Below are 23,763 nucleotides of genomic sequence, written 5' to 3'. Positions count from 1 at the left end.
AAATTAGTCTAAAATTTGTCAAGGTTTCCCTGTGGGCTAGGGACATAATAGAGGAGTACTTAATTGTAGAAAGCATCTGTAGAGCAGAGGGGTCATGATGCATTTTTTAAATTAGATTAGAACTAGAAGGGCAATATTGTAGTGCCAGCTTATGATCTATCACACGTTAAAAATTAACAGAAAATGCTGTGATAGAAAGGTAAAGGTAAATAAGGACAGTTACTTGCATTGCTCCTGCTTTTGTGTGTGCATGTGTGCACGCATTTGTGAGAAAAGCAGTTTTCTTTACATGCTTGCAATTTTATAAACTAAGCAAATGTCTCAGAAATCTTGCAAGATAGCTTTATTTCACATTATTTGGCATTTCATCTTTTATCTTGATTAAATTTATATTTTGAAAATTTATTTTAAAATTGAACAAAGAAGATGCTGGGTAATTCTAAGACATGGTTTATAGTGTCTATGAGCCTAAGGTCAGTAACACATTTTGAAAAGGAATATGAAAGAGATGCATGTGGAAGCGAAGTAAGGAGTCCACTTCACATATAGAAAAGGCAGGAATGGAGGTGAAAACAAAGAAAAGTGTGGATTAATTCAAAATAATTTGATTGCATACTGAAATTGTGGAGTTTTTAAGACTGGGAATCATGGTTTAATTCATTATGCAGAGGTCAGTTGGAACAGAGAATGTGAAAAAGACACTTGTCGAAGTCCTAAGAAGATATACAAGAATGTTTGTCTGAAGTTTTCTGAAGGAACAGGAGGAGAAAGTAATAGGCAATATGGAGTTTAGACATGGAGAAGCTACAATAAATGAAGGTGAAGGACAACCAAGCACAGTCAGCATCTTACTTATGAGTACAAAAACAGAAGCTCCAAGATTTGACACTGAAATGGCTGGGAGCAGAAAGTTATCTGCGTATGTGTGTGCATAGGAGAAACAGAGTTAACTTTAGAAGTAGGAGGTTAAGTGATCAAAAATAATTGTAATATATTATTACCATTGACAAGAAGGTATAGGAAATTGTCACAGCATTAACCTTGACTTAGGGGATAATTGTCAATAAAATTCAGTAAGAAAGGGATTGTTACTCCTTCACTTACTACCTTCAGGTACACAGAACTTAGAAAATATCGGTAACAAAGAATGTAATGGGCCTATGGACTTTTATGGATCCCGAGTCCTAGGGGTGTGACAGCAGATTACATTGCATTTCTAGTAGGGGTAAAGTTAGTTCTTGCCTTCACTAAGGCATTTTTCTGATCCAGCTGACTGCTCTTCTCTCTTGGGGAGGGAAAGCTTAAGTTTTCCTGGATGTCTTTCAGTACTAAATCAAAATGCTAGCAGCAAAGCTTCCATGTTGGTAGATGACATCATGTCAAGTGAGAGTGAAGTAATTTAGAAGACATTTTCCGTCAAACAAATGATGAGCTTATTGATGTTATAATTCAAAGAAAGGCCTTATAAAATGAATCACTTATCAAGCTTTCTTACAATTAGAAGGTAACATGAATTGCAAGAAAATACTTTTTCTTTCTGTTACCCTAACTTGGTTAATAAGTGAAAGCCATTGAATTAAGAGAGGAAAAACTGTTATGCTCTTTGTCACTCTGTGAGATCTTAGACAACTTCAATTCTTATTTAGTCTCACTGATGTACTATAATTATGATATTTATTTCACAGGGATGACGCTTGCTAGGCATCCATCTATCCTTAGAATTTTGCTATATGTTCATACCAGTTTCTGTAAATAATATTTTAACTTTTCATTCCCTTCTGAGTAGTACAACTAAACCAGAGTAAAAGGAATAGAAAGTATTCTGCACTGAATGAACATTGCTTATACTAAATGATACATCTGTCTTTTCCTATAGTTTAGTCTTAGTACTATGTCACTGAAACAAGAAGTTAATCACAACACCCATAATTTTCCATTCCTTGTACTGTTAAAAATATATATTAAAGGGGTGCAAAGGAACATTGTCGTATCAAATTTGTGACTTTTTTTTTTTTTTTTTAACTCTAAGTCTTGTAGCACTGGGTTTGTTCTATAAATAAATTTGAAGGAATGTGAAATTATAGGGGAGCTTTCACTGAAAGTAATTGAGAAAAAAAGGTGATTTCAGACAAAATCATGAACAAATAATTTATATATTCAATTAATAAGTATTAATTGCGTTCAATTTAAATTTGAAAATGGCAAGTGAGTGGAATGTCTTTAAAATATATGATACTAAAGAGATTCTAAATATTGAGTGGTTTCTCTCATCTATTTATTTGTGTTGGTTATATTTTAGCCACATCTACTGATATTTCCTGACAAAACCATCCCTTGATCTTAAAATTCAATGTCACCGGACATTCCTTCTGATAGAAAATTAACATTGTACTATATTTTCATATAATGGTCTACTGTGCAACTTAATTTGAAATTTATTTTTTCTTAGTATCAGGTCATTTTATTTCTTTCTCTGGTATGCTGAGGTTGTAATGACTTTTTTTTTTAGTTCCAAATTTTTCAATTTTACATTTCATTTAATTAACATTATTCTTTATTTTTTAGCTTATCTAATTTCAATAATGGATTTAACTTTTCCTCCACCATTATTCAGAAGACAAATTTGCTTCCAAAAATTAAGATCTTAAATTAGGACGTTTTCTCTCAATTCTCTCAATTTCTAAATTTTCAATAACTTCTTAAAGTTCCAAATTTATAGAAGCTGTGGTACAATATTAACGTTAGTAATTTCCTAGTTACAGCACAAATCATTTTCCTTTATGGACTTCTATGTGTCTTTGCAAAGCACTTTTTTTCTTCAGAATGCTTGATAATTTGTAACCAGAATAATTTGACTTAGAATTAACCTCTTTTATTTGTGTAACTACTTGCACCTAGATTAAAAACTGGCACTTATGCTAGGCTTGCAGGCCTTGTCATTAAAAAAAAAAAAAAAAAAGAGAGAGAGAGAGACGAAAAACATTAAGAATAGATGGACATGATGTGTCAAAACCAGAATAGTCCACTTCGTCTCACCGAAAAAATGGAGATGGAAATTACATATTGAGTAGTTACTTCAAGTACTGAGTAGGGTAGGCACAACATTTTCCATTGCGGTGGAGAAATTTTCATGTAAAATCATCCAGGTAGATGTCACTATGATGGCAAAACTGGTGTAAAGTCTGAATGAATGTAGAATTCCTTCCCTTTGCTTCTGTCATAATGGCATAATGACAATGGTTGCAGTGTGACACGGACTGATATGTCATGCCTTATTGATAGAAGCTGCACAGCCCATTTTTAACTGCAGCTCAAAGCCCTGTCAGCTTTACTTCTTGTCAACATTTAGCTCCATCTGTGTAAAGTTAACTTTCTTACTCATGTAGTCATTCCTGCTTAGTGAATGAATTTATGCTTATAATGCCTCTATAACTGGGCTTTGTAAGTGCTACTGTTGCTGTAAAAATGCTGTAATAATAAACAGAACAAGTAAATAAAGGTAATGTGAAACTGAAATGAGTAGTAGTGTTGAAAGAGCATGAGAGGAAGGAAGAAAATTAACAGAGGATAACCCATACCTGGCAAATAAGTAAGGCTCTGTCTTTACTGCAGATTAGGCAAATTAAGCCTACTTTTATCTCTCTACATGAATTTATATTGAATGGTAGCATGGAGCATAGAGTTGCAGCAAATAATTTGATATAAACATTGAGATTAATAAAGCCACCAGCCTCAAATCAGGCATCCCTTATGGGATATAGTTTATTACATACAGAGATGTTAGGGCAAAGGGATATTATAGTGCTTCATAGATTATCAACAGGATATCCCTATGATAAATCAAATAAAATTGGTGCTATGACTTTTTCTTTGGAAAAAACAAGAAGTCATCTCTTTCAAAGGTGATACCTTTGATGGCCTAAAAAGGTGAAATCCCATAGGAAAAGCCATCTGATTTTAGTGCAAAATAGGGAACACGTTATTTGCCCTGGAGATCCTAGCAATATATTGCCTGGGAGCGTAAGAACTATAGCACTTATGGTTTGGGAAAACTTGGTGCAAGGGAAGTTTCAAAATGGCTTCGTTTCTGCAGCAGGCTGAATTCTGCAATGATAAAGCTTAGTGGTCTTTTTTTTTTTTTCTTTTTTTTTCTTTTTTTTTTTTTCTCTCAGCCCAGATGCAAGCTACAGATGAAACTGAAAAATCCAAACTGAGTAATATCACCAAAATATAACTTGCAGTACAAAATGTTATATGTCCTGTGTATAAGTAATCATTTATTTAGCCTTAATGATGTGTCTTTCTGATGTAATCTTTATTTAAAATAAAGAGGACCATAGAATCATAGAATTTTTCAGGTTGGCAAAGACCTCTAAGATCATCTAGTCCAACCTTTAGCCTAGTACTGAAGTCCATCACTAAACCATGCTACTAAATTCTACATCTACACATTTCTTAAAGACCTCCAAGGATGGCGAATCAAACACTTCTCTGGGCAGCCTGTTCCAGTGCTGCACAACTCCTTCAGTAAATAAATTTCTCCTAATATCCAACCTAAATTAACCTAGGATAATTTAACCTAGTTTAGGTAAACTAACCTAGGTGCTAGATTTGTGTTTGTTTTATAGATGGATAATTTAGAAATTGAAAAAGAGGGATGATATCTGAAATGAAGGATGTTTTACAGAGCGAGAACTAGCAGTAAGAGTAGCTTAAAAAGGGCTACTGATAAACAGTAGTCCCAAATCAGGATTATGATTCACTGTTACGTACTGCTAAGTATTTTGCAAAGAAGACGACAATGTATTAGATAATTTTTCAGATCTTGCAGGTTTTTGCAAAGGACAATAGTACAAAAGGAGAGCAGTTAGCTGCAACCTTAGCTGACCTTATTTAATGTTTATGACAAGTACCAAATCACTGTGGAGAGGAAGATAATGAAGCTATCTCTATCCTAGTTATATTTGTGCAAGTTCATTAGCTTCAGTGAATGCCTGCAGCTTTTACAGAAACTTAACCTGGAATCAGGGGTCTCAGCCTCTGGGTTGGTACAGGATTTTTCATTCTGCTTCTGTGGCATTTTCTGTGGTTTCTGTTGATAGGGTGCATAAGATGATAGTGATCTTATTTTAACAAAATGCTTTCCTCTCAGTAATGCTGTACAGAAAATGAGTATGTTGGATTCTCAGATTACATTCACTCTTTTTGTAGCTAAACCTGTATTTGTGAAGTACAAAATGCTATTTTCTGTCCTATATGCTAACATTTGGCTTCTCTTAACTTCTGCCTACTTTTCTAAATCAGTTTTATTTGATCTATACCAGAAATGTTTCATAACTTCAATGTCTTTATAAATAGCTTTCTTCAAAATTTTAATATAATTTGCTGTATCACTGTAGTTTCTTAAAATATAAAGCTATTGTACATCAAGAAGAATTTTGCTGTATGCATTCATGCATCTAAAGCCAAGAGAGGGCATGTTGTATTTAACTTGTTTTGATCTGTGATGTATACGAGGAATGGAAAATTTGGCTGCATGTGTAATGACCTGGTAGCCCGGGTAATTTCCTTTATGCCTTAAATTAGGTAACGGACATTCATAATGCATAGAATCTTGCTTGTTGAGCAGTCTAGCATTATATTTGCAGAGCTGCAGCTATATGAACTGGTATTACAGTCACATTCAGTGATCTATTTGACCTGGGAAGCCAAAGAATTTCTTCGTTCCTGAAAGAATGTTTTCAGGGGTCCCAAATGATCTACATTTTAGTTTTCTACTTTATTAGTCATTGTGAATACATGATCATTTGCAATATATGTGTATATATATGTATATATAGTGGGACATTATATATACGTAGTATATACATCAGCATATATTGGGACATGACTTTCACCGCAGTCTGTGAATTCAACACTGTTCTGTGGCTTCACCAACCTGTTTTACAAAACTCACAAATAAATCACTAATCACACTCATGGAAGTTATCTCCTTCCTTAGATTAAAGTACGTTTATAAACTACCAGTTTGTATAGAGTATGCTTTGGACTTGTCCCACTGTTAAATAAAGCATAATATAGTAAGCTAGAATTTGCAATGGCTGCCTGACACACAGGAAGGTATTTAATTAACCTGCATGCAGAAATTAACCCTTAGAGTACTGCTTCAAATTTCTCAACTTATTTTGTTGTTTAATTTTACCAGTGGGCTATGCTGCTTTTCTACTCAGCTCATAGTACTGTCATCAAGTTCATAAGTAGCAAAACAAACAAACAAAACCAAACAAACCCAAAACTTACTGTAAGCAAGGGATTCTACAAAAATAAGTGCCTCAGGTTGCTAATGGGTAATGTATTTCTAAGCAACTTTTTTTTTAAGGTTTTATGTTACAATAAAAACTAAATTAAAAACGTAATATTTCACTGTAGCTGTGTGCCTGTTATGTTTGTTCCTTAAGTCTACTAGGTACGTTCCTATAGAAAGAAGTCAGTTCTTTAAGGGTTAATGTGGGGTTAAGGAGTCCTGGGTTATTTTCCTGCTTGTCTTTTATTAAAGGTATCTGCATGTTAATTTTCAGATATTACCTGAACAGGTAAATATTAAGACTGTATGAATGACTAACTGAATGAATGAAATAATTCATTTGAAATGCTTGCTTGTATCTTGTAAACAACTGGAAAAATAGAGATTTGATCAAGTTTTTAAATGAAATGCATAAAATTCTCACCAGATTAGAAACTCATATACTGACAATTTACTTTGATTTTTTTTTTCAAATAGCCCAATAGAGTCCTGCCAGAATTTCTACAAAGATTTCACGTTACAGATCGACATGGCTTTCAATGTGTTCTTCCTACTCTACTTCGGCTTGCGTGTAAGTAGTTTGTCTTTGATAACATGCATCAGAGAGGGAATATAAATATTAGATAGGAAACTCTTTGAAGACAGACTGACTTTACAATGACTGAACAAAATTAAGCCAAGCTCTAAAATGTATGAGCAAAGCTTTTGGTTGAGAATATTTAAGAAGTAAGGATAAGTGTATAGGATAACTAAGGAAACCCATAGTTTATAAGCTTAAACTGTCTGTTCCAGTATATTCTAGTATGACAGAAAGTGAAAATTATTATAGGTCAGTGCTGGTCAGTAAAGTCAAAAGTAGTTTCAGTGTTGTCAGTGAGTGTGAATACTTGAATTATTCTTGTGCTGTTAAATCTGTCTTTGGCATTTGGAGTTGAGATAACAGCTGCTACAGAGGCTATAATCAGTTTTATGAACATCCATTTTCCCAGACTGCTAATGAATACTTTGCAGAATTGTAAGATACCAGCCAATGTGCTAAAAAATATATCATTAAAGTATCCTTTTCACTTTCTGAAAATCCACTAATGCAGTTTCATAGTCTAAAATTTTGTACATCTGAAACGAGCATTTAAAAAAAAAAAAAAAAAAGGACAGTAATATCTGCAATTCAAGTGTTTCCATGTTTCCTTTTTCCCTTCCTTCTTTCCTTCCTCCTATGGCTTCAGGACATTGAGATATGCTGTGAGGTTAACTGGTGGTTGATAACTGGAAAATAGGTGGAAACAAGGCATAAAACATAGCAGAACTATGATGGAAACTTTATAAGAGCAGAAAGCTTGCCACATTGGCCTTTAAATTTCATACAAACATTGCCTCACGATTTTCCTTTGCCCATTTTTCTTCCAAATCACAGAAGCTCATTTTTCTTTGTCACAGTGGCAGTTTAGCTCCTCCTATTTCTCTTCTGACCAACTTAACCAACTTTTTCTGGTGCTTCAGTGAGTAAGTCTGTTGTGCATCTAGGTTATTTCATTACCCAGACTAAGTGCAGCGTCTATCCTTCAGTTAAACAGATAAATTCCTTCAGTATTTAAACTACTATATATGTATTCTAAGCTGCATTTAAAAAAACATATATAATAACCTGTAATTATTCAGCATCTCAGGAGCTTTTGTAGATGTCCACAAGGCCTTCAGTATAGGTTTACTTTTGACACAGCAGATTCAATGCATGATACATATGAACTTTCAAGAACCCTGTATTTAGAAGTATCCAGATACTTTTCGAAGTTTGTGTTGGTGATAAGGTTGTATGTTCTTACTAAGATAATTAAAATTACATATTGTCGACTTAAAGCAGTAATTTAGGCTACGTTATCAAGAAACAGAGCACAATAGGAGAGAATATACTGATGTTAATACTTGCACACTGTATGTTTTTTTTGAAAAGGAGAGTGTCATTTACTCTTTCTATTCTCATTCTGTGGACTGAACACACTTTACTATTTGCATTATGTGAGATGTGCTGCTAGAACACCTTTTTCAGTTTTAGTTTCAACCAACACAAATCTTTGTGTTATCCAAAAGTGCTTTGTGATGCAAGCCAAAGTATGGTAAGTGGGGATAATAAAGATTCACGTAAAATTATATTCCTTATCTAAGTTAAAATGCTCGTACAGGTGCAACTTTGTTTCTCTAGGAGTCCTGCTGGCCTAAGCAAGAGTTCCTGAGGAAAAGGTGATACTCAACTTTGGATGCAAGAATTTGGTCAATAATGATTTTGCTAGCTATGTAACAAGCATCTCATACCTTTAGCTACTTTATTTTTTTCTGTTAAATATCTCCTGTGAGAACTCACTGGCAAATTAAAATATTTGAAGAAATATTTAAAATCTCATCCTTTTCCATCTGTTTTCCCTGAATGTCCTGGTTTCAGTTAGGACAGAGTTAATTTTCCTCCTAGTAGCTGGTAGGGTGCTATGTTTTGGATTAGGATGAGAAGAGCGCTGATAACATGCTGATGTTTTAATTGTTGTAGAGCAGTGCTTACACCAAGCCAAGGACTTTACAGCTTCTCACTCTGTCCTGCTAGCGAGCAGGCTAGGGATGCAGCAGGAGCTGGGAGGGGACAGACCCAGGACAGCTGACCCAAACTGGCCAAGGGGGTATTCCATACCATCTGACGTCATGCTGAACAATATATAGGGGTGGCTAGCCGGGGTGGGGGGCCGGCTGCTCGGGGATAGGCTGGGCATCGGTCAGCGGGTGGTGAGCAATTGCATTGTGCATCACTTGTTTCGTACACATTATTATTAGTAATACTATTATTATTATTATTATTGTTGTTGTTGTTATTCTTTTCCCTGTCTTAATAAACTGTCTTTATCTCAACTCACAGGCTTCACTTTCCCGTTTCTCTCCCCCATCCCAGAGAGGGAGGGGGGAGGGTGAGCGAACGGCTGTGTGGTGTTTAGCTGCCAGCCGGGCTAAACCACAACACTGAAATGATGTCACAACTCAAAATCATATAAATATTACCATAACTTCAGTTCTACAAGACATTCAAACACACATCCATTTAAAAATTGTTGTTAGCTAGTGTCCAAATATGGGACAACTCAGAAGTCTGCAAACTGCTGACTAAGCCCAAATTGCATGACTTAGCAGATAATCAAGCAATAGGGTTCTGGCAGAGAATGGAAGCAATTGAGTACGGAATGCTTATTTGGAAGACAGAATTGTGTTCATTCTTCTAGAATAGCGTGTTAACACTGTTAAGCATGGTAAGGGTTTCTTCTGTAATGAAATGTGCTTTTGTTACTTTCTAAATGAATATCTATTCAAATACTTCCATAGAAAAGTATGAGTGGCCTTTATGGAAAAGCCCTATGGGAAGATATAATGCTGATCCGAATACATGTTGTGAATTAAGAAAATATCAATCTGAGATCTTGAAAAACTTTGAGTTCCAAATATTCTGTCTACTTTTAAATTCAACAGAGGGGAAATGAAAGATTTTGCTGAAACTGGTTATTTTTTACTCAGTTTTCATACTGAAAGTTTGATTAATTGAATAATACACAACAACAAAATGTCAATACATTTTCATTTTTAACTCCTCTCCGAGGCAAGTTCTGTTCTATTGTCTGTTTTCTTTTTAAGTATGACTTTAACATTCTTGACATCAGTAGAATCCATTTTCCAGTATTTTATCTAGGATTCTAACAAAGTTGGTATGTACCATAAACATTTACTGTTAAAGTTTTAATGTAATTGTAGAAAAGGAGAAAGCTAATCAGATGGAATACCAGTACACGCTTTGAAAGAAAGACAATGGATGTTGTCTCTAACTCAGAAAATACAAGTATTGTTTTAAAATATATTAGATAGAGTTTTGTCTTACCTGAGTAATACTGCTCCATTAGATATCTCCATTATGTGCTAAAATTTTGTATTTATATATATAGTATTTATACAAAGCTTATGTATTAGTCATTACTTGAATGTGAATAGTTGTTTAACCTTGTTTAAGCAAGCAAGCATAAATAAGCAAGTTCAAACTATGATGCCTGACATCTGAGTTTCCTAGATTCCCTAGAGTGATTTCATAGTAAGCAGAGAGAAAGGACCTCTTCCACTGCACAGTTCACAGGACTGAAGTCCGGTTGCTATCCTGAACTATTCCTTGTAGGGCTCAGCCTGGTGATTAGCTCTCTCTATAGGATGATAATTGGATCTTTGTAAGCTATCACGTATTTAGAAATCTGTGAACAGCAAATACGTGATGGGACTACTACCAACATGTTTGGAGTGCTAGAGCAAAGGTGATATAATTTGAAATATTTTATACTTACCTACACTTTTCTTATATTACTGATACACTGTTAATAAATGTGGAGGAAACAGATTTTTTACCACAGATCTTGCACCCCATCACATCAATTTTCTGCTTCTTTAGTTAGAAGAAGAAACTTCACTTTAATCTCAGTGTGGTTATGAAGCAATGCACAATACAGACTTGCTCTAAGTGATGCCATTTGTCTTGTCTGGGCTGACCTAAAAACATCAGTTACTTCTACACTAACTATGGAATCTAATATTTTAGAATGGAAAATATTGCACCCACTTGCAATCACCATGAGTATAACCTGATTCTTCTCTCTCTCCCCCTCTTTTTTTTGCAGTTCATAGCAGCCAATGACAAGCTATGGTTTTGGCTAGAAGTTAACTCAGTAGTAGATTTCTTCACGGTCCCTCCAGTGTTTGTGTCAGTATATTTAAACAGAAGTTGGCTTGGTGAGTAAAATGTTTTTTCCTTTTAATAGCTGTTATAAAAATAAAGCTGCTATAAAAACAGCTTGGCATATTTTGATAGAGGATACCTTCATCTTGTGGCATCATGGAAGCAGAAGAACAGTACCAAAATTATTCTTGCAGTTAATTTGCTATTTCAGCAGACAGGTGGGTTATGTTAGAAAAAAGCACTTATTAAGTTCATTTTGTTCTCGATTGACTAATAATCTCCTACTGCAAGTTGTGGTGAGGTCCAGCTTGAGAATACTAACATGAGGCTGCTTTTACAAAAAAGGGGAATTTAGTGTAATTGTCACAGTTTACAATCTGATCCAGACCATTATTTACTTAACTCTATTTTCATTAGTCATTTTCAACAATGCAATCAACAAGTTCTGTTCAAATTTTATACCAATATAGCTAAATTTTAAATCAATCGAAGCAATACATTTGGGTAGACGTTACCAAGTTTAACCTTTGTATAGGAAAGACCACTAGGAATTCAACAGAAAAAAATATGTCACACGTCAAAAGTATCGCAAAAAGAAACAGAGAAGAAAAAAATCAGTTAAAAAAAGAACACATCATTCGCATGTTAAGTTTCTTGTACCAAGTGCATATTCCTTTCTAGTTATGTAAAACGAGGGTCAAAATTTGGGAGTTTTTATTTGGGGACAACATATGGAACCTTAACATTTTTCAGTTCAGTTTTCTACAAATACAAGCACTCATTGTCACACAAACCAAAGGGAGTGGTCTACTGGAACGTTTCACTCGGAAAGGAAAATAAAACAGACTATCTTTTATAGAAGTATAATATTTCCAGTTTTATACAGAAATGTAAAGATACAAAAATGATCTGTGATTCAATGTTTTATGAAAGGAGCATAATAGATTGTATAACTATGTTCGGGTTCACACTATAGTGGTTAATAATACACCAAAGAAGAAAGCAGTAATACATCCAGGAAAGATGATTACAAATCATCATATGATTAGTGTCTTCATCATATTCTTCTACTGTGTGTGTAAAACTAAGTAATGCTTTTTGAAGAAGAAAATGTGATACAGTTTCATATTATATGATAGGAAATAAAATTCAGAATGTTAATAACAAATGAACTTACCCTTAAAAGAAAATTGCTGATTTCACTAGCTGTCACTCAATCCTAGATTGTTTGTGGTATGTGAATTAGAAGGGTATGTTTTCGTACTCGAATCTGACATATCGGTTTCCCAGAATTTTCAGATTTAAATTGGAGGTGAAGGTGAGAAGGTGATCTAAGAGTAAAGACTAGAAATTAGAATCACAGTATCCATAGAAAATGAATATGAAATGAGAAAATAGCACACATGGAAAAAAAAGGAAATGAGGCAAAGAGGTAATTATTTGAGATGAATACCATTTGTAACTGCACAACTGATGGACTCATGGTGACATGACAATCTAACAGTACCAACAAGAATAATGAGAGACCTTGAACACTTTAAAAACTATCAAGAAGAAACTTTTCATGATCCATGTCATTTTATAGGCAGAGTTAAGTGTTGTACTTATATTTATTTGTAGGTTTGAAAGGATTTCTGTTTTTTCTTAATTGCACCAATGTCACTTTTCCTGGATTTCTTGTTTATAGTCCCACTTCACCTGTTTTTTGACTGAATCCTTTTAAGACATTTATCACCTGCTGAGACACAGTTTTATTACTATTATTATTATTTTATGTAGCTGGCTTAGGCGTGACATATTTACAGTGTTTGAGCTTTGCACTTCCTTTCACTGTGTCTATTCCAGAGCAATTTTCACTTGAGGGAAAACCATCCTTACTGAAATATTTTACTTGTGAAAAAATGTGAATTATTGGGGTCTGTGACAAATGTAATTTAGACCAGAAAGATATTATTTTGTGATGCTGTGATGAAAGAGTTTTTAATCAAATACACAGAAGTGTATTAATGAAGACTGTCTGTTCTTTTACAGAATTATTGTATTAATAACTGTATTGTATTAATAATTGTATTATTCTCTTTTTAAAGAGACAGCTAAATTTACTCTGCTGAAGCCAAATGCCTGGGACATACTTATGGAAGTATGGAAGGACAGGAATTGTGGGTGAAAGGAAAAGAGGGTGTTTTGAGTGTAATACTTAGTTTCAGGTTAGGTGCCCGCTTTTCCTTTTTCTTTTACATATTTTTGTAATTGAGGGAAGAATGCTCATCCAGAGGATGATTCAAAACATGTAAGTTTGAGTTTCTGCTCCAAGTATTCCCATGGATATAGGAATTGCAGGGAGTTTAGTCTTCTAGTGAGGCTAGTAAATAGGGAATGCTTAATGTTAGGCAACACAAAGACCATCTAACAGGTTCAAAATTTACTCTATCCCAGCAATTCTTTGCATGTTTTAGGAATCAGTTACTGATGAAGCAGGGTTCCTTTCTATACCTTACATTTCAAAATAATTCAGGAGCCCAAATATGGTAAAAATAAATTTATCTGGAATGTATAGTGCACCAGGGTCTTTCCAGCTTATTTACTACTAATTCATTTTAGTCAGCTGTGATGAGTTGTCTAAGTATTAAACAATGAAAGTCACCAGAATGTGTCTTGAATTCCTGATTTCACAAGAACCAGTGGGGTTTAGCTAACTGATAATAAAGTAAATTTGAACACATACTTTAAATAGTATTTTTTTAAAAATGCACTGTCCTAAGTCAAAATTAAGCTTGGTCTTCAGAGCACTAAATGCTCATAGAAAGACATGTAGTAGAGGACGTGTCATCTGAATAAATAATTTTTTAGTATACGGTAGTGGAAAGCCAGTTGGTTTTCTTCCTACTCCTATGCTAGTTCAGAAATGCCACTATTAAACCATTATTTAACTCAGTATGTGAAGCTTTCCCCTTTTCCTGATTCTCTTTGGGGTTCACTTGTTCACGAAATGTATTTGTGTATCTCATAATTAATTTTCAGTCAGTATTCATAAGGGATGATGTTTCAGACCTAATCCTCAAGCTAGCTTCCAGTATGCAAACAAAATTCAGAATTTAAGAAGGATCAGATTATGCTTTACCATCAAACTGTTCCTGTGAATGGTAGGGTGTTTACTGTCTAATATAAAGCTGGAGGCACAACAGCACTCAAAACCTACAAAAATAACACATTTTTACATTTGATAAATCCCTTTAGAAAAGATTTCTAGTGTATCATTTTTCTTAGCTGTCAAAGGGTAGCATAAGCAAAGAGAACATACGAGCAGAATACAGCTGGCACATGGAATGATCTGCATACTATATTATTGAAAGAATAGGTGATAAGTAGAGAAAGGGAGGAAATAAATCTGTAAGCAATTCAGTGATATACTGCAATAGTCAGTGGAGTTAAATCTACTATGCTGAGACTTAAAACTGTACAGTTAAAAACATCACTGTGTTTTCAGATGAAGTTCATTTGCATCTAGATCCCCTTGACATTTCTCCAACACTGTTTTGCAAACAGTAGCAATTGTGCAGATACTTACATGTAAACTAAAGTTATGCTTCATAAAATCATAAACACTTCTTGCACCGCACTGTACAAGAAATTTGTTGATAGTGATAAAAGGACAATTCTCTACTTCAAGCACAGGCTTCTGTGGAGTGGAGAGAATCTTTCCAAGGGAAAAATGGTTATGCAAAGGATGGAGTTTCTGGCTGTAAAGATTTTACAAGTCATTTTCACAGTTATATTCAACCAAATAATTTCAGTGAATTACTGTCTATGTGCTTTCTTTACGGTCTAAGTGAAGGTAGGCTGAAAATGCTGTTGGAAGAAAACAAAAAAAATTCCAGTGGCAGAAATGATGCCGTGGCAAAACTCATTTCTTAACACAAAGTCATTATGATCTGAGTATTACAGTTAAGTTTTAGATCAGATCTTTTTTTGTTTGATAGCTTGCAGTCTACTAAGCTGGAGAGCCCTGCAACGCATGAATATCTTCCAGCCTTATTCAGTAATGATTTACAAACACTCTACACTCCACTTAAAACAGTTACTCTATCTTCCGTGATAGCAAAGGCACTTCAGATAACTGAAATGCCTTTTATCATGCACTTGCATGATTATTAAAAATAAAGTATTAAAGTTATGAACAGATTGTAATAAGGAACAAAGGAATGAATTGCCTTGACAGGGTGATATTGATAGAGGAAGATTAGGTATGTAAAATCATCTTGGCTTCATGTTTACAAGAACATGTGAATGAGGAACAATTGACTGTAGAACTACAGTGATTTAAATAAAGCCTTAGTAATTACATAGATACATGATAGTTTCCCATACTGAATCATTGAATCACAGAAGAAAAAGATCCATTTCCTTTTCTTGACTATATGCTTTCAGTGCTTCATCTGTTCTGCTGTTAGATTCCTAACAGATTCTACTATCAGAAGGATTTTTTCATCATCTTTCTCTACTGAACCCCCCCGGCAGTCTAGTTTGCTGCTGAAGGTGTGCTATTTTTTCAGAAAAATAGTCCAAGATTTACAGTGGGAAAAAGAAGACAGACAATAGACACAAGTGTAGATATATCCACAGCATAGAGAATGAATCTCTCTGTGTGTATGGCAAGTGTACTTAGCAAGAGAGGGCTTCCCGCCCTGCCCCGCCCCCCCCCCCCCCTCCCCCCCTTGATTTGAGCAAGTCCTTGCTCAAATCCTGTCCAGGTACTCTTATAGAAGTCCCAAGTAATTTTGTTCTGACTTGTTGTTTCAGTATCAATTCCTGGTCTCAGAAGATGGTTTCCAATGTCTCTGGTAGACATTCAGCTATTTTTATGAGTCAGAGAATGAAATTAGTTTCCCTCTGTGGTTAATGGAAAGAGATAAATGATGAGAAAAAACAGTGTCTCTTATACAGGGTTTAAACTGATGGTGCAAATGCCTCCTGGCCATCCAGCAAGTGTACTTCAAGATGAAGCCTTAGTTAAAAGTCTGTGTGGGGAAAACTGACCTGGAAAACAACATTTATTTTTATACCCTGTAGTCATTTTTTATGTAACCTCTACAGAACAGCTCAGTCTGAAATTGAATTCACAGAAGACTTAATACCTTTTGGAAAATGGTATGGAACTTAGAGCAGTACCTTAGTTATAGTGACACAAAGAAGTGCTCTAATAACTGAATAGTGGGGATACCAGTGAGGTAGATGAATTATAAGAACCAAACTTTGTAATAATTCCCTGTGTTTTGATGTACTCGCAGCTCTCAAAAGTATACTTGTTTTAGCACATTTAATTTGCAGTCATTTTTTTCAGGGATTTTGTTTAAGTATTATGCATTTCTGCCACCTATTGGTGAGAACTTCAAATACGCATCCAAATTATAGAATATTTATGTCTTTCACAGAAGGTTTTTTTTACAAAGCTAGTTAATACATATTATGCCGTTTTACTTGCATTAGAAGTTATACATAATGGAGGAAAAATTTTGTAGGAAAAATGTATTTTTTGTTTATGTGCATGTGCACTAGTTTTATGTGCAGTAACATTTTTTTGTCAACTTCAAATGACTTCAAACAGGTGTAAGGATTTTTGATGACAATCATCCTTAATAATCTATCTGTTTGGTCATTTGGCAATAATATGTCATTGAAAAGACTGTATCACATATGTATTATATCGAAGACAATGTTTTGTTTTCTTCTAATCTAACCTGAACTTGAATCAGTTCAGATTTCACAGAGCATGTGTGCTTTGTCAGGGTACTGGATAGTGATATTTCATAACAGATTTTTGAGTTGGTAAATTAATAGGAAAATGTAAACTTATGACAAATAGGTATTTGTAATGACATCCAGAACTAATTCTAATGAGTATTGTTGCAAGCAAACGGACAAACTTCACCGTCTCTCTATTCCACTGATGAGAAGTCAAAAAAAGTTAACCAAAAGACACAGAAGCAGAGAAACACTGAATAGAAAATTGACCCTAAATTCATTCTGGTTTCTAGTCCACTCTGACTGGAGGGACCATACGTAGGGGGGACTTCAGTTTTTCCAGTGTGAATAAGTGGCAGTTCCAAGCTAGTCTCACTCTGTGAGTGTTGAATAGCTGTCACAAGTTGATATGATAGCTGAAACCAAGTTTAGTGCTTTAAATGAAAGTGCTTCTAGTGTACCTGGTTGAAGGGATGGGCTACTTTGACCTTTTGCATCTCTTCTCCTCCTGTCTCCTTCTCAAATGAAAAACTTGTTTGAGACAGAAAGTATCTTTAGTGGAGAAAAATTCAGTCATAAGTTTATAGTTGCCTATTAAAATGCATAGTTTGTTGCTTTAGATATGATACCAAGCGCTGCTTGTTCTTTACATTATCATCCTAGCTATTTACTAGCTTACTACATTATCATCCCCTAATATCATCTGTTAACTTTATTAGTGTGGATTTTATTTTCACTCCAGAATATTAATAGAAGTATAAAATAATTTAGAGTTAAGAACCCATCCCTGACAAGACTGTCATGGAAGGCATGCCAGATTCATTTAAAGACTTACTGGTCCTTGGTCTGTTTAATGGATGCTGTAGCAATGCTGAGTAAACCACATCAGTATTTATAACTTTACCTCTCAAATATGAAATCGAATGGAAAAGCTACAGGAATAAGATCTTTTTTCTAAAATGCATACATAAGTATAATTCTTTATTGTAACCTCCTAATTACTTTTTAATAGATTTTTTTTTTCCTGAGATTTGATTAACTGTGGTCTGTGGTTACTTCTTTTAAATATGTGAAAATAATATTAACATTCTTACATATTTCTGAAACTACAATAGACAATGCCACACTCACTGAAAACCAACATTAAGTAGTACTCAGAGCAAAATTGAAAATGACTGAATGTGAAGTATCCAGACATAATGACTTAAATATGTTTTGCTTAACAGATGTATTTAGCATTCTCCACAGTTATTTTAGGAGGGTGAGTATTGCTGTAATTACATGATTGTTTTTTTCTAAATAAATCATGTATGGTACACACTTCTGCCTTGCTTATATTGCTATTGAAATGTCTACCAGCCCCCTACTAACATAAAGCCGCAATAATATTTCTTTTATTTGCAATATGCAATAAAGTCTTTAACTCTTAGTTAACATAGCTGGTAAACACTTTTTTTTTTTTTTCTCCATGTGTACTACATATTAAAAAAAAAAAAAAAAGAGCTAGACTTTATATTATCTGATATACCTGAATTGTATATTGTCATTATCTGTTAATGTTCTGTCTCTGAACAGCCCTCCCCTCACCATGTTTTCATCAGCAAGGCCTGGTCAAAGTGGGAACATTTCAGGAGACTTCGTTTTGGATTGTTTAGTTGTAATGTATATGTGAATCAAAGAAAAGTCAAGAGAGGATTGGATTAAGATTTACACTGTTATTATAATGTACAATAGGAGAAACTTAACTGTGGATTTAGTTGCACTGTTTGACAATTGCCTGATAGGCAAATATCCCATTGGGACAGGGAGAAATACTTGTTGACCTTCTCTGCTTCAGCAGAATTCTGACCTACATGCTTTTGTGATGTCTCAGATTAACACTTGGATAGATTTGTAACAATGCTACATTCCTCTATCTGTTCCTTTATTCACTATGCAACTTTTGCATCAGTACTCTGATGCCATAAAAAGTCAGCTGACATGAAGAGAAGTAAAATTTGGGATATAGTGATAAGTGTTCTTCCGGCTAAAGTATCTAAGCCTTCTTCTGAGGATTTGAACTGCAGGATTTTTTTTATTTTTATTTTTTTTACCGTCTGGCAAAGTTTCATACAATATTGAGCCAAGTCAAGAAAACAGTATCTTTCATGAGTTGCTGCTTGTTTCACATCAATTTTTGAACTCCTAACCTTCTCTAGTACTTCTTTATTTATAACATCCATGCTTACATTATACAGGGCTTATTCTTGATTCACAGTCGATCCCCAGACATTCAGAATTCATTACCTTGGTATCACCTTCAGCAGTGTTTTGTATCATGCTGTCGCAAATTGTAAATAACAAAAATAAATACACATCAGAGGAAATAAGTCCATGAATGGAAGGACATTCCTCCACTTCACAAAAGCATCAATGAAATTATCATCTTCTCCATAACAGCTTGAACTGCAGTGGTGTACCTGATGGATTTCTTAAAAGTCATTACCGACAAAGCTAACGATGCTCAGAGGGCAGTGTTTGCTTGCTCTTTGTGTGCATGGTTTAGCATCTTTCTGTTTCCCATTTTTTTCTGTTCAGGGGAGTTTTTAATTTAGAACAGTGTTAAATGAGCTGTTACTAAACTTTTGAGTATTTTTTTTTTCTTTCAGGCATTTAGTTTTAATTCTTTTTGAACGAATCAGTACAATGTGTTTGCAAATGTTACATAAGCTTATGTTACATAGAAAACATTCTGCACTAAATCTATCTACCAATCTTCTGATTTGTTATCTGTAAAGGAATACAAGGCCAAAGAATTCAAATTTTCTCAGTATTTATGTTCAAACTGTCTAAGCTTATCTTGCCTTCAAGATTTCACAGACATTTGCCAGAAATAGGCTTTCATATGAAATCTTCCTTGCTGCTACTTCAGGTCAGAAGCAGAAATATTGGAAAAACAGTCTATTTGAGTTCATCAGCAATTTTAGTGTTGTAAGGAAAACTATGGCACGTAAAGATCAAAACCAGAACAACATCTCAATTTATAAAATAAATAAATAATAATAAAACCCACAAAAACAACCAACCAAAAAAATATACACACAAAACCGCAACTCTTAAACTTGAGAAACTCTGCTTTTCTAGATAAGTAAAACTTCCCATATGTAAAACTTTTTTTCCCCTAAACCCTAATTTCCCTAATATTAGGTAATTATATTGCTTTTCTTTTAAATCAGACTCTGTACAGTAAGGGAGATGGTAGCATGCAACACAGGATGAGATCTAGTACACAGCATTTTGCTCAGCATTGTCCTATAAGGAGTGCTGTTTTTATAAACAATAATATTGTAGAATCACTACAGAATTTAGCTGAAAAGAATCATCCATTCAGTGTTGTAAATGCCAAGATTGATTTCAAGGGTTTTTTTTCAAGTTAGGATATCTGCAGATGATAGTCTACCTAAACAACAGGAAAATGTTGTAGTCTCTCAGAGGCAAAAATGACAGAGCAAAAATGGTTTAATCTACTGCATTATGAGGTTTTTGAAGTATATCCAAACAACCAGTGGTTATTTGTCCATTATCACTTCAGTTACTCAGCTGCCCAGTATAAATTTTCAATCAACTATTGTTTTCTTCCTAATTGCTGGTTATGTTTTCCTTTCTTCAACCCCTTACTATGTAGAACATTTTCCTTCAGAACTGTATGTCTGAGTTTTTGTGTGGAGATATGTTCATGCTGCACTGCCTTTCCAATCACGGTGCATCCAGCATTTAATGGCATTCTCATTTATCTACAGTGCTGCCTCTTGGTCATTCAACATATCATGTGCTTGAAGATGCATTATAATTTCAGGTGATGCTAGACTTTGGGGATGGGGGATGCATACCTCCATAACCTAGCAGAAAGGGTTTTGTTGTTTGTTTGTTTGTTTTTATTTTGTTCTGTTTTTTAACAGTTAGCCAGCTGTAATGTTACTGGTGAAGTATGGCATTGACATTGTGTTGATATCAGAGCGAATGTTTTCACATTATATCAGTTTGCTCATTTTTACTTAATTCTGTTCTGGGGTGCTTTTCTCTAAGGAACACCAAGTCAGTCAATAAAGCTAAGGATGTAATGCTGTTTCAGCCTTGTGACACAGGAGGAAATAATCATAATGGGATTAATGCAAAATACTAATATGATTTGAGTATGTATTCTCTCTTTCTTTTTATAACTTTCGTATTTATTTTTTTCCCTAATTGAACTTTTGTGACCCTTTCCTATTCAACATACAACTTCCATAGCTATTATTGAAATTCTAAATCCTATAGGGATTTTCGTCAATGTGCTGTTACTTAAAGGCTGCTGTAAGTAGTAGGTATGTTCTTTAAAAGTTCACTTTTTAATTAGGTACTTAAATGATTAATTATAGAAGAAATAAAACAAATTGAGATAATTTACTATTCTTATTAAAATTTGTATAACATATATACATTTTGTATATTTTTAATATATAATTTATGTACAATTAAATTGATATTATTAGAACTGTTAAAGCATAGTTAATGAAACAGTAATAGCTATATATATGGTTAGGGCAATTCTAATTCAAGAAAAAAGTTTATAGTGGTTAGTTAGCAGGCAATATATATCATGATAGTGTGTCAGTCAATGAAAATCTGAGTCTCTACACCGAAGATATTACAAGTATAAGTTAAATGAGATGGGATAATTTGTAAATAAAATAGTGTGATTCCAGCTTTTATTTTCTATAAAATTTTATATTAACAATGAGTTTGGATTCTTCTGCCTGGCTTCACTTTCCTTCCTGTTATGAGCAAAATGTCTTCACTGTACTGCACTGTAAAATGTACAAATGTACAGCACTGTAAAAACAGACACACCTAGAAAATGAAAATGAACCAAGAAAGCTTTTGGAGTCTCTCATACTCAAACTTACTGTAGAAACATATCTAAAGCAAGTGGTATACTATTGTATGGAGGATGGATCCTGTAAGAAATATGTTACAATCACTAGAAAAGATCAAATGAGTGTATTTGGAGGAAGGCTGTCTTCTAGGAAAACATCAGAGACACACGCTTTTCTAGAAACTGTTTCTAATCTTCTCTGACAGAACATATACATTTTTCACTATCTGTTCTTAGTGTTGATAATTCTGCAGCAATATATTGGTAATTGATGTTAGTCTTTTTTATTACTGAAAGAATTTGTGAACAATAAAAATGGCCTGAGAATTTGCATCTCAGCAGTCACATCACAGGCAGTTTTTCTGTCTGAAATTAATTTGAAGAGTGACACTTTAAATACTACTCTCTTTGCTGGATTTATTCTGGATTATGCCTTAGTGCTGAATTGAATCTTCCAGGTCTCAGATTTTGTATTTGAACACATTATAAGACTGAATAGGCAAAGACATCTTTTACTACTACTGACATGAGGTGAAATAAGGGATACTGATAAGTGATGCATGGACATACATGACAACCATATTCCCCAGAAAGTGAAAACACCATAATCTTTGACTTCTGAGAAATTTTATAGCTAAATTCTTAATCTAACAGCTGGTGTGAAGCATTCTGTTTTTTGTTATTACAGTATAAATTTACATCACATGCAAGGAGTCATTCTCTATAGTGAGAAAAAGGGCATCACTCATTTTTGACAGGCATAAATATTTTATGAAGTGTTCGGCACACATCTGTCTGAAATTGAACTTTCTTTTCACACTTGCATCATAATCGCATACAATTTTGTGGAGTATCATTTTCATAACCTGTTTTTCATAATTAATATGTATGTATATGCTCAAGTTTATTCTTTAAATGTTTCATTTATGTGCAATTCAAAGGTTAAAGAAAGTTGCATACAAATTCATTAGAATGGAGAGATTTGAAACCTTTTCAAGTCTTATTTCATAGTATGCTCATTGGTTCTTTGACGGTTATGGCCTTGTGACTCACAGGCAGAATTGCTTGTCTTTGTTAAAATAAATAAATAAATAAATGAAAAGTCCTGCAGCATGAGTCAGGCTTTAGATCTGGCTTTTGTCCTTCCTTTGCCTTTATTCTTATCATTCTGTCCTGCCCCATGTTTACAGCCTCTCAGAATATAATATTCTTGATTTTAGTGCAATTTGTTCCTGATACATGCCAGGAAAAATTAAACAGGATATTAACTTGTCATTTCTTCAGGAAGTGAAATTACTTTATTCTGAGTTGTAATGGACACTTCAAAAAACAACCCCAAAATTTCCAACCTTCATTGCCACCTGTCTGCAAGTTCAGCTCACTGAAGTGTAACTTCTGATTTTAAGGGTCATATTGATTTTAGTAGCGTCATCATTTAAACTGTCCAATTAATATACTCTCCAAAATCAAAGAAGTAAAAAAGGCATCTTTTACATCCTTTTTGAGTACAGACTTCATTATCTAGAAAGGATTATACAACTGTAAGGAAAAAAAAAAAGCAACAAGATACTAATAACTTCATTTTCTCCCTGGCTTCCCCCCTCCCCCCCGCACCAGGGTGGGCATGAATATTGCTTATCCTTTCCAAAGTACAATATTTTTTTTTTCAAAAAAAAATATTTCCTTTACAAAGTACAATGCTTACAAGATAAAATATTCTCTGATTTTATGTGAAGATCTACTATTCACTCAGTCCTGGGGTGTATCTCTGCTTGTTATATGGAATGTGACATAGTCATTTGCCTGAAGTGGTATAAACTAAACATGATTTTACATTAAGGGAGAAGGCAACAAAGGTAATGTTTATGCATGTAGTGAGTGTTTTTGTTGCTGCTAGTGCCAAGCTTTCTGAGTGTCATTCAATATCTTAAGATTTTGTTTTAGACTGAAAGATAAAAATAATGCATGTACATACATTTTTTTTTCAGGAATTTAAGTTTGGACTTTAAGTTTACCTTCTAAATCATTTATTGAGAGTTAAGACATCAGATCGTTCTCGTTTTCTCATAACTCACTGAC

The 23,763-nt window shown here is 34.1% G+C and overlaps 1 protein-coding gene across 50 annotated transcripts in view; it reads left to right on the top strand.

Annotated features, from left to right (window-relative positions):
- The window catches only part of KCNMA1 (potassium calcium-activated channel subfamily M alpha 1), a 481,181-nt gene that overhangs the window by 279,804 nt on the left and 177,614 nt on the right, over positions 1-23,763 (top strand). For all 50 annotated transcript variants that reach the window (XM_040562756.1, XM_040562749.1, XM_040562748.1 and 47 more), the window contains 2 exons: positions 6,782-6,875; positions 10,990-11,101. In XM_040562756.1, the coding sequence (XP_040418690.1) occupies positions 6,782-6,875; positions 10,990-11,101 (206 nt within the window). The remainder of the gene's footprint in view (positions 1-6,781; positions 6,876-10,989; positions 11,102-23,763) is intronic.

This window comes from Cygnus olor, chromosome 7, assembly GCF_009769625.2.
Source record: "Cygnus olor isolate bCygOlo1 chromosome 7, bCygOlo1.pri.v2, whole genome shotgun sequence".
Taxonomy (NCBI): Eukaryota; Metazoa; Chordata; class Aves; order Anseriformes; family Anatidae; genus Cygnus; species Cygnus olor.
Note: the sequence above shows the minus strand (reverse complement) of the source record. Positions and strands in the feature narration are given on the sequence as shown.